Raw genomic sequence first — 12683 nt, 5'->3', positions numbered from 1 at the left:
CTGTCGAACGGATAAGCTCCGAAAACTAGTTATTAACCGAACTGTTTATAATATTAAAAATTATAATCAACTACGAATACGATTTGCAACGGGTCAATTTATTTGGACATCATTACCAATCCTCAAGTTGTCCCGACCTCCCGTTAAACCAAACGTGAGGAATAAACATGGTCCTTCGAGCCGGATACACGTAGAAAAGTGATACCTAGTGATTGTCGAAAACAATTAACGTGTTTCGGGAGTGAATATTGAACGTTAAACATATTTAACAACTGTCGTGCCATCATAGCAAGTGTCGTGCTAGTGGCAATTTTCGTATCGAATCAAATTTGACTAAAGAGCATAACATCTCGTGTTGATGATTTCATCGTATCGAACAAGTACACAACTGTCGTTCGGTGCGCTTCGTGAAGCGACACAAAAGTCATTGGTGTATTGACGAGCTAGTAAAGCTGTCATCATCATCACAACCTTGGACTTGGTTTGAGGGAAGGAATCAGAAGACACCTTGGTCGGCCAGCACATCTGGGTCTATCTACGTCTCAAAGGAAGAAGCTGGCCAGGATCCCATCGCAGTCCAGGGAGCAACACTTTGGCGGCATTAATCGTAAGGGTCCAAGGGTCGTCATAAGGGTAAGCAAGTTATTGTACCACCAACCATTCCCGTCTATTAGTCCGTATTTTGATCATAGTATCGCAAAAATCTAGTTGCTCGTGTTAGTAATTTATCATAAGTTCCAAAATGGCTGAACAAATATCGCGGTTAAAGGTTAAAATCGCGAACGCAAAAAGAAAAATAACAAATGTAGCAAAATTTGTCGAGGGCTACGTAGCGGAACGTGATTATCCTGTCTTAGAGAAAAGAAAGCAGGATATTGATAAAGAATTCACGGAATTTGAAAATTGGTATACGGAATTAGAAGCGCTTGTGGAGGATCCTACCCACGCAGACATCCGTACCGAATACGAAGAAAAATATTACGCGGCGTACGGTAAATTAATGTTGTTTTTAAAGGATGTCGCGGCTCCAATTAATAATCTAGCCGATCCTATCGCTTCAACTCATTCACAAAGTATTGTCAACGGAGTTAATACAAACATCGTTCAAACTTCCAAACGTAGTCTTCCGCGAGTAAATCTACCGTCGTTTAGCGGATCCTATGAAGCTTGGTTGGGGTTTCACGATCTCTTTAAGTCTCTTGTCGATGATGATCAAAATATTCCTGAAATCGAGAAATTGTATCATTTGAAGGGCTGCTTACGTGACGAGGCCGCGGAGGTTCTCGCGTCGATTGAATTATCAGCAGAAAATTACAGGGTTGCTTGGTCGTTGCTAAAGGAGCGCTATGATAATCGAAAACTTATTCGCCAAACCCACGTGAAAGCTTTATTGAATTTAAAACATGTTTCGAAAGAATTTCCCGTTCGCTCGCTACTCGATCAGGTGCAAAAGCATGTCAGAGCACTTGACGCTTTGAAAGAACCCGTTGATCATTGGAATACTCTCTTAGTCGAAATAATTAGTCAAAAATTAAATAATGTCATTCGTGAAAAATGGGAAGAGTTTAGTGGCGAGTCGGTTAGTCCAACCTTTAAGGAATTGATAACGTTCCTACAGCGTCGTGCACAGTTTGAAGATGTAAAATCTCATCAAGATTTTGTAGGTGCTCAGAATCTTTCGGATAGAAAACCCTCTCATGCTCACGTGAAACAACGTTCACAACACGCGTATCCGACGGCAACGGCAAATCATTCTTGTTCTCATTGTCGAGGAAAACATTCGATTCATAATTGCGAAACCTTTAAAAAACTCTCGCCATCTGCGCGTTTTGAAGCCGCTAAAAAGGCAACTCTCTGCATCAATTGTTTGCGTCCTAATCATCGCGTTATGGACTGCACAGGAGCACCTTGTCGTAAATGCCACAAGAAACACAATACTCTCTTACATTTCGAAAAACAACCACCTGAGGCAACTAGTGCCTCAGAACCCGTCTCGTCGAGTCAGTCTGTCGTCAATTTGCATGCTCAAGTTTCTTCTGAAGGTTTATTAGCCACTGCAATGGTAGATATCGTTAACGCCCAAGGAAAGTCCAAAACGTGTCGAGCGTTTTTGGATGCTGGATCACAAGCACATTTCATAACTGAAAGTGTAGCCTCGTTTTTAAGGTTACCCAGAAAATCAGTCGATATTTCAGTTTCTGGTGTTGAAGACATTTCTACAGAGATAAAACACTCGGTATCGGCGATACTAAAATCGCGATTTAGTAAATACTCCAAAACTCTCGAGTTTCTCGTTTTGAATCGAATCACTAAACCTATGCCCTCAATCGCGGTCAATCAAACAAATCTTGATATTCCAAACAACGTAGTTTTGGCTGATCCTAAATTCTACGATCCGTCGCAAATTGAGGTGCTCATTGGCGTTAAATTGTTTTACAAACTACTATGTGTAGGACAGATCTCGTTAAAAAATCATCCTGAGGCTGTGTTGCAAAAAACTCAGCTCGGCTGGATCGTAGCAGGAGAAATAAATGGTTCTTCCTCCAGAAATGCGGTTCAATGTCATTTTACAACGCATTCAACTCCGTTAGACGCGACTCTTACCAAATTTTGGGAATTAGAGAACATTCCCTCAGTTAAAGTATTATCCCAGGAGGAGCAGGCGTGTGAGGCGCACTTTAAAAGCAATACGCAACGCAACTCAGAAGGTCGTTATATCGTTAGGTTACCCTTCAATGAAAATAAAGAAAACCTAGGAGAGTCTCGTTCTATGGCTCTTCGTCGTTTCCACTTTCTAGAGAAACGTTTCGAAAAAAATCCCCAACTAAAGGTGGAATACTGCCATTTCTTAGACGAATATAAGCAGCTAAATCACCTATCGTTATTAGAAAATAAAACCCTCACTATGCCTGGCTTTTATCTCCCCCACCACGCGGTAATCAGGGAAGATAGTATTACCACAAAAATTCGTGTCGTCTTCGATGGGTCGGCAAGGACTTCGTCTGGCGTATCTTTGAACAACGCCTTGATGGTCGGTCCTACAATTCAGGACGATTTATTCACGCTATTAACTCGGTTTCGATCTCGCAGATACGCGCTTACCGCCGACATAGAAAAAATGTATAGACAGATACAAGTGCATCCAGACGACACTCCATATCAAAAAATTCTATTTCGGAAAAATCCAGACGAAACGGTAAATGAACTCTCTCTCGATACCGTTACCTACGGCACCTCTTGTGCTCCTTTTCTCGCCATTCGCACCCTTCATCAGCTCGCTAATGATGAAGGAGCTCAGCATCCCGTTGCAGCCTCTGTACTAAAGCAAGACTTTTACGTAGACGATCTGCTAACAGGTGCAGGTACACGCCAAGAAGCTGCATTTCTTCGCGACGATTTGATCGCACTCTTGCAAAAGGGCGGATTTCCCATTCGAAAATGGGCTTCCAACGACCCTTCACTGGTGCCCGAAAATTCGGATAATTCATCCAGTACACATATGTCACTGGATCCAAATGCTACTATCAAAACGTTAGGTATTCATTGGAATTCTCGGGAGGACATAATATTTTATAAGGTCAATACACCAAATTTGGTAAAAACCGTGACCAAACGTTCAATTCTGTCGCAAGTCGCAAAATTATTTGATCCTCTAGGACTACTTGGTCCAATTATCGTTAAAGCAAAAATAATGATTCAGCTTCTGTGGAAAGCTGGAGTTTCATGGGATGAATCAGTTCCAGCAGATATCCACACTATGTGGCTAGAATTCAAAGAACAACTACCACTGTTGGTCAAAGTCAGTTTTAATCGACTCACTATCGCTCCTAATTTTGTCAAGATACAAATGCATGGTTTTTCTGATGCAAGTGAAAAGGCTTACGGGGCTTGCATTTACATGCGCTCAACCGATATCCACGGGAACCATCATGTTTCCTTAGTTTGTTCAAAATCAAGAGTAGCACCTGTAAAATCATTGACGTTGCCACGCCTAGAGCTATGCGCTGCCCTTCTATTGGCACGTTTGTATACAACAGTCAAACTAGCTCTTCAACTTGAAATCAATAAGGTTTATTTATGGTCAGATTCCACCATAACCCTTCATTGGATTAATACAGAACCTCATTTACTAAAAACTTTCGTCTCAAATCGAATCGCGGAGATTCAAAATTTATCAGAATCTTGCGAATGGCGACACGTGCCTACGCAAGACAATCCCGCAGATTTAGTGTCGAGAGGTCAAATGCCTCAAGAATTTGTAGATACGAGGATCTGGAAAAATGGTCCTCACTGGCTCTCGCACGAAGAAAACTTCTGGCCTCAAAAGAAAATTCACTTGGTTGAAATCCCAGAGAAACGTGCAATTATTGCCGCGCCAAGTTTCGCTAATGCAAATATAATTGATGACGATCTTATCAAGGATTACAGTTCACTTAAATCCCTTAAACGGGTGATCGCGTATGTTATGCGTTTCATACATAATCTGAGAAACAAGTCGCAAAAACATACTGGTCCCATCAGTGCGACAGAATTCGAAGCTTCTACTCGAATTCTAGTTTTAATTACACAGTCGATTGCTTTTGCAAGAGAAATTTACTCTCTAAAAATCGACGGACGGGTAGACAATAAAAGTCGGCTGATCCCATTGAAACCCTTCTTGGACAAACAGGGAATCCTTAGGGTGGGTGGCAGGCTAATCCATTCGGAATTGCCAAAAGAACAAAAACATCAAATCATACTACCTTCCGATCATCATATAACTCGCCTCATCATTCGTGAGGAACACGAAAGGCTCAATCACGCGGGAACCCAAGCAACCTTGTACTCCGTTCGTGAGACCTTCTGGCCTCTCAATGGTCGAAATGTTACGCGAATAATTATTCATAAATGTGTTCGATGCTTTCGCGCTAAACCACGGAGCGTAGACTATATAATGGGAGATCTTCCACAAGAACGCGTATCGTGTTCTCGACCTTTCCTCGATGTCGGTGTCGACTATTGCGGTCCATTGTACATCAAGGAAAAACGATTTCGTAATCGTAATAAAATTAAGGTGTACGTCGCCATTTTTGTATGCATGAGCACCAAGGCAGTGCACCTCGAATTGGTTAGTGATTTGACAACAGAAGCCTTTATGGCATGCTTAAAAAGGCTTTTCTCTAGGAGAGGAATATCAAGAACAATCCATTCCGATAATGCGACGAATTTTGTCGGCGCAGGTAGAGAACTCATTGCACTTCATAAATTAATTCAATCGGATGAACACAATACAGCGATTCAGAAATTTTTAGCGGAACAAAAGGTCACGTGGAACTTTATTCCACCACGATCCCCCCATTTCGGCGGTCTTTGGGAGGCAGCAGTAAGGTCATTTAAACATCACCTTGTCCGCACGGTAGGAGATACCTTATTAACGTTCGAGCAGCTAGAAACTTGCATCATCGAAATCGAGGCGATACTCAACTCCCGACCTCTTTCGCCTATGTCTCCCGATCCCAATGACCTTCAACCTTTGACTCCGGGCCACTTCCTAATTGGTGGTCCACTAACGAGCTTTCCTGAGATGGATCTCACAGACACGGCATCCAATCGGCTGTCAGCCTGGCAGCACGCACAGAAGCTGCGTCAACATTTCTGGCGTCGATGGCAGAAAGAATACCTGCACCAATTAACGATCCGCAGCAAATGGCAATCAAATTTGAACCATTGCATCCACCCTGGTACCCTGGTTGTCATCAAGGAAGACAACCTTCCTCCGTTGCGGTGGAAACTCGGACGCATCGTGGCCACCCATCCTGGTCCAGACGGCATCACAAGGGTGGCAACCATAAAAACTGATACGGGCGAATGTAAGCGCTGCGTTAAGAAGCTCTGCCCGCTCCCTATCGAGTGTTCGTCCAAAGCGGACGAGAACACCAAATTGTGTTCACATAATTCAACGTCAAATACCTAAATTGTTAGAATTAAATTGTGTAAAATTAAATTTAAGTTAACCACATCATTGCGCACGGTTAGATTACTTCAAGAGGATTTTTACACATATTATACTATTACTTTCTACTATCTTTATTGTTATTAATTTTTCTTATATTAATTTTTATCATTGTCGATCATGGTGGCTGTGGTTTCGATAGTATGTATATTAGCGTCTACACCTATCTTATATTTTATGTACTCGTTCTACCAAGTAAACCATCACGACGCTCATAACGTTAGGGTTGCGTTGAACGTATCCGTTCAAGGGGGCCGGCATGTCGGGTCGCACCAACAATACCCATTATGAAGTTCATTTTCGTAAACCCGAGTTTCGACGAGTTATTAACTTAATTTTTGTCAGGTAGTAGAATAAAATATTCTACGATGAGATTAGACCTTAATTCAAGTTTGCTTTCAACCAGCATACATTTTTTCAAATCAATAGATTTTTACCTGTAGCAGCAATAAAACCCAAGGAATCGTTACATCCTATCTAGTAATTTGGTTTATTAGTCACATCTGGTTGCCAGAACCCTTAACCTTAGCAGTAGAGCCTTTGTTTGCAGTTTTCTATTCATGTCGAGGTATTGCTTAGTTTTATTGCTCGCTACGGTCAGCGAGTACACGCGGACCCACCGCGTACGTCACTAAGGCACCCTTGAAAGCGAAGAAGGAATATTTTCCACCTCCACAAAAATCAGGCCAATAAGCATGGCTCATCCGAAAATTGTACTCCTTGCCCAGAATATAAAAACCTGAAGCAAGTTCCCTAATCAGACATTGTAGTTCAGACCACTCTCGTGAAACAACTCATCCATCGAAAACATTTTCTGTCGAACGGATAAGCTCCGAAAACTAGTTATTAACCGAACTGTTTATAATATTAAAAATTATAATCAACTACGAATACGATTTGCAACGGGTCAATTTATTTGGACATCATTACCAATCCTCAAGTTGTCCCGACCTCCCGTTAAACCAAACGTGAGGAATAAACAAATATCTCGAAATATGTCCGTCAGGCCAGTTCCTTTGAGCTGAATCTGCAAATATCTCGGAAACGAAGCGAGCTATGGAAAAATGTTAAGAGACGTTTTTTGTAGAGAATTATGTTTCCTACAATTTATGTTCTATGATATTTTTTGATCAGAAGCGTAGTTTTCGAGATACATCGAGATATTTAAAAGTTCCGAAGCCGCACCAACATAATAGAGATACAGAAACACCGTGGCCCCTTTCTTTGAGATAACTCTGCACTATTGCGAGCTGCAAATGCCACTTCCAGCTTAGCTGTGCAGAAGAAGAACAACAAGAAGAAGAAATATCTCGAAATATGTCCGTCAGGCCCCTTCCCTTGAGATAAATCTGCAAATATCTCGGAAACGAAGAGAGCTATGGCAAAATGTTAAGAGACCTTTTTTGTAGAGAATTAAGTTTCCTACTTTTCATGTTCTATGATATTTTTTGATCAGATGCGTAGTTCTCGAGATATATCAAGATATTTAAAAGTTCCGAAGCCGCACCAACATAATAGAGATACAGAAACACCGTGGCCCCTTTCTTTGAGATAACTCTGCACTAGTGCGAGCCGCAAATGCCACTTCCAGCTTAGCTGTGCAGAAGAAGAACAACAAGAAGAAGAAATATCTCGAAATATGTCCGTCAGGCCCCTTCCCTTGGGATAAATCTGCAAATATCTCGGAAACGAAGCGAGCTATGGCAAAATGTTAAGAGACCTTTTTTGTAGAGAATTATGTTTCCTACAATTTATGTTCTATGATATTTTTTGATCAGAAGCGTAGTTTTCGAGATACATCGAGATATTTAAAAGTTCCGAAGCCGCACCAACATAATAGAGATACAGAAACACCGTGGCCCCTTTCTTTGAGGTAACTCTGCACTAGTGCGAGCCGCAAATGCCACTTCCAGCTTAGCTGTGCAGAAGAAGAACAACAAGAAGAAGAAATATCTCGAAATATGTCCGTCAGGCCCCTTCCCTTGAGATATATCTGCAAATATCTCGGAAACGAAGCGAGCTATGGCAAAATGTTAAGAGACCTTTTTTGTAGAGAATTAAGTTTCCTACTTTTTATGTTCTATGATATTTTTTGATCAGATGCGTAGTTCTCGAGATATATCAAGATATTTAAAAGTTCCGAAGCCGCACCAACATAATAGAGATACAGAAACACCGTGGCCCCTTTCTTTGAGATAACTCTGCACTATTGCGAGCTGCAAATGCCACTTCCAGCTTAGCTGTGCAGAAGAAGAACAACAAGAAGAAGAAATATCTCGAAATATGTCCGTCAGGCCCCTTCCCTTGAGATAAATCTGCAAATATCTCGGAAACGAAGCGAGCTATGGCAAAATGTTCAGAGACCTTTTTTGTAGAGAATTAAGTTTCCTACTTTTCATGTTCTATGATATTTTTTGATCAGATACGTAGTTCTCGAGATATATCAAGATATTTAAAAGTTCCGAAGCCGCACCAACATAATAGAGATACAGAAACACCGTGGCCCCTTTCTTTGAGATAACTCTGCACTATTGCGAGCTGCAAATGCCACTTCCAGCTTAGCTGTGCAGAGGAAGAACAACAAGAAGAAGAAATATCTCGAAATATGTCCGTCAGGCCAGTTCCTTTGAGCTGAATCTGCAAATATCTCGGAAACGAAGCGAGCTATGACAAAATGTTAAGAGACGTTTTTTATAGAGAATTATGTTTCCTACAATTTATGTTCTATGATATTTTGTGATCAGAAGCGTAGTTTTCGAGATATATCGAGATATTTAAAAGTTCCGAAGCCGCACCAACATAATAGGGATACAGAAACACCGTCGCCCCTTTCTTTGAGACAACTCTGCACTATTGCGAGCTGGAAATGCCACTTCCAGTTTAGCTGTGCAGAAGAAGAACAACAAGAAGAAGAAATATCTCGAAATATGTCCGTTAGGCCCCTTCCCGTGAGATAAATCTGCAAATATCTCGGAAACGAAGCGAGCTATGGCAAAATGTTAAGAGACCTCTTTTGTAGAGAATTAAGTTTCCTACTTTTTATGTTCTATGATATTTTTTGATCAGATGCGTAGTTCTCGAGATATATCAAGATATTTAAAAGTTCCGAAGCCGCACCAACATAATAGAGATACAGAAACACCGTGGCCCCTTTCTTTCAGATAACTATGCACTATTGCGAGCTGCAAATGCCACTTCCAGCTTAGCTGTGCAGAAGAACAACAAGAAGAAGAAATATCTCGAAATATGTCCGTCAGGCCCCTTCCCTTGAGATAAATCTGCAAATATCTCGGAAACGAAGAGAGCTATGGCAAAATGTTAAGAGACTTTTTTTGTAGAGAATTAAGTTTCCTACTTTTTATGTTCTATGATATTTTTTGATCAGATGCGTAGTTCTCGAGATATATCAAGATATTTAAAAGTTCCGAAGCCGCACCAACATAATAGAGATACAGAAACACCGTGGCCCCTTTCTTTGAGATAACTCTGCACTATTGCGAGCTGCAAATGCCACTTCCAGCTTAGCTGTGCAGAGGAAGAGCAACAAGAAGAAGAAATATCTCGAAATATGTCCGTCAGGCCAGTTCCTTTGAGCTCAATCTGCAAATATCTCGGAAACGAAGCGAGCTATGGCAAAATGTTAAGAGACCGTTTTTGTAGAGAATTAAGTTTCCTACTTTTTATGTTCTATGATATTTTTTGATGAGACGCGTAGTTCTCGAGATATATCAAGATATTTAAAAGTTCCGAAGCCGCACCAACATAATAGAGATACAGAAACACCGTGGCCCCTTTCTTTGAGATAACTCTGCACTATTGCGAGCTGCAAATGCCACTTCCAGCTTAGCTGTGCAGAAGGAGAACAACAAGAAGAAGAAATATCTCGAAATATGTCCGTCAGGCCCCTTCCCTTGAGATAAATCTGCAAATATCTCGGAAACGAAGAGAGCTATGGCAAAATGTTAAGAGACCTTTTTTGTAGAGAATTAAGTTTCCTACTTTTCATGTTCTATGATATTTTTTGATCAGATGCGTAGTTCTCGAGATATATCAAGATATTTAAAAGTTCCGAAGCCGCACCAACATAATAGAGATACAGAAACGCCGTGGCCCCTTTCTTTGAGATAACTCTGCACTAGTGCGAGCCGCAAATGCCACTTCCAGCTTAGCTGTGCAGAAGAAGAACAACAAGAAGAAGAAATATCTCGAAATATGTCCGTCAGGCCCCTTCCCTTGGGATAAATCTGCAAATATCTCGGAAACGAAGCGAGCTATGGCAAAATGTTAAGAGACCTTTTTTGTAGAGAATTATGTTTCCTACAATTTATGTTCTATGATATTTTTTGATCAGAAGCGTAGTTTTCGAGATACATCGAGATATTTAAAAGTTCCGAAGCCGCACCAACATAATAGAGATACAGAAACACCGTAGCCCCTTTCTTTGAGATAACTCTGCACTAGTGCGAGCCGCAAATGCCACTTCCAGCTTAGCTGTGCAGAAGAAGAACAACAAGAAGAAGAAATATCTCAAAATATGTCCGTCAGGCCCCTTCCCTTGAGATATATCTGCAAATATCTCGGAAACGAAGCGAGCTATGGCAAAATGTTAAGAGACCTTTTTTGTAGAGAATTAAGTTTCCTACTTTTTATGTTCTATGATATTTTTTGATCAGATGCGTAGTTCTCGAGATATATCAAGATATTTAAAAGTTCCGAAGCCGCACCAACATAATAGAGATACAGAAACACCGTGGCCCCTTTCTTTGAGATAACTCTGCACTATTGCGAGCTGCAAATGCCACTTCCAGCTTAGCTGTGCAGAAGAAGAACAACAAGAAGAAGAAATATCTCGAAATATGTCCGTCAGGCCCCTTCCCTTGAGATAAATCTGCAAATATCTCGGAAACGAAGCCAGCTATGGCAAAATGTTAAGAGACCTTTTTTGTAGAGAATTAAGTTTCCTACTTTTCATGTTCTATGATATTTTTTGATCAGATACGTAGTTCTCGAGATATATCAAGATACTTAAAAGTTCCGAAGCCGCACCAACATAATAGAGATACAGAAACACCGTGGCCCCTTTCTTTGAGATAACTCTGCACTATTGCGAGCTGCAAATGCCACTTCCAGCTTAGCTGTGCAGAGGAAGAACAACAAGAAGAAGAAATATCTCGAAATATGTCCGTCAGGCCAGTTCCTTTGAGCTGAATCTGCAAATATCTCGGAAACGAAGCGAGCTATGACAAAATGTTAAGAGACGTTTTTTATAGAGAATTATGTTTCCTACAATTTATGTTCTATGATATTTTGTGATCAGAAGCGTAGTTTTCGAGATATATCGAGATATTTAAAAGTTCCGAAGCCGCACCAACATAATAGGGATACAGAAACACCGTCGCCCCTTTCTTTGAGATAACTCTGCACTATTGCGAGCTGGAAATGCCACTTCCAGTTTAGCTGTGCAGAAGAAGAACAACAAGAAGAAGAAATATCTCGAAATATGTCCGTTAGGCCCCTTCCGGTGAGATAAATCTGCAAATATCTCGGAAACGAAGCGAGCTATGGCAAAATGTTAAGAGACCTCTTTTGTAGAGAATTAAGTTTCCTACTTTTTATGTTCTATGATATTTTTTGATCAGATGCGTAGTTCTCGAGATATATCAAGATATTTAAAAGTTCCGAAGCCGCACCAACATAATAGAGATACTGAAACACCGTGGCCCCTTTCTTTCAGATAACTATGCACTATTGCGAGCTGCAAATGCCACTTCCAGCTTAGCTGTGCAGAAGAACAACAAGAAGAAGAAATATCTCGAAATATGTCCGTCAGGCCCCTTCCCTTGAGATAAATCTGCAAATATCTCGGAAACGAAGAGAGCTATGGCAAAATGTTAAGAGACTTTTTTTGTAGAGAATTAAGTTTCCTACTTTTTATGTTCTATGATATTTTTTGATCAGATGCGTAGTTCTCGAGATATATCAAGATATTTAAAAGTTCCGAAGCCGCACCAACATAATAGAGATACAGAAACACCGTGGCCCCTTTCTTTGAGATAACTCTGCACTATTGCGAGCTGCAAATGCCACTTCCAGCTTAGCTGTGCAGAGGAAGAACAACAAGAAGAAGAAATATCTCGAAATATGTCCGTCAGGCCAGTTCCTTTGAGCTCAATCTGCAAATATCTCGGAAACGAAGCGAGCTATGGCAAAATGTTAAGAGACCGTTTTTGTAGAGAATTAAGTTTCCTACTTTTTATGTTCTATGATATTTTTTGATGAGACGCGTAGTTCTCGAGATATATCAAGATATTTAAAAGTTCCGAAGCCGCACCAACATAATAGAGATACAGAAACACCGTGGCCCCTTTCTTTGAGATAACTCTGCACTATTGCGAGCTGTAAATGCCACTTCCAGCTTAGCTGTGCAGAAGAAGAACAACAAGAAGAAGAAATATCTCGAAATATGTCCGTCAGGCCCCTTCCCTTGAGATATATCTGCAAATATCTCGGAAACGAAGCGAGCTATGGCAAAATGTTAAGAGACCTTTTTTGTAGAGAATTATGTTTCCTACAATTTATGTTCTATGATATTTTTTGATCAGAAGCGTCGTTTTCGAGATACATCGAGATATTTAAAAGTTCCGAAGCCGCACCAACATAATAGGGATACAGAAACACCGTGGCCCCTTTC

The 12683-nt window shown here is 40.8% G+C and overlaps 1 protein-coding gene across 1 annotated transcript; it reads left to right on the top strand.

Moving 5' to 3' along the window:
* The first annotated feature begins 742 nt into the window (after positions 1-742).
* On the top strand, positions 743-5953 carry LOC143306192 (uncharacterized). Its single transcript, XM_076693041.1, has one exon. The coding sequence runs from the start codon at positions 743-745 to the stop codon at positions 5951-5953; it is 5211 nt and encodes a 1736-aa protein (XP_076549156.1).
* The last annotated feature ends 6730 nt before the right edge of the window (positions 5954-12683 follow it).

The sequence above is a fragment of the Osmia lignaria genome, unplaced genomic scaffold (assembly GCF_051020975.1).
Source record: "Osmia lignaria lignaria isolate PbOS001 unplaced genomic scaffold, iyOsmLign1 scaffold0002, whole genome shotgun sequence".
Lineage (NCBI taxonomy): Eukaryota > Metazoa > Arthropoda > Insecta > Hymenoptera > Megachilidae > Osmia > Osmia lignaria.
Note: the sequence above shows the minus strand (reverse complement) of the source record. Positions and strands in the feature narration are given on the sequence as shown.

Coding starts and splice junctions, on each gene's coding strand:
- LOC143306192 (XM_076693041.1), top strand. CDS start 743: ATGGCTGAACAAATATCGCGGTTAAAGGTTAAAATCGCGAACGCAAAA.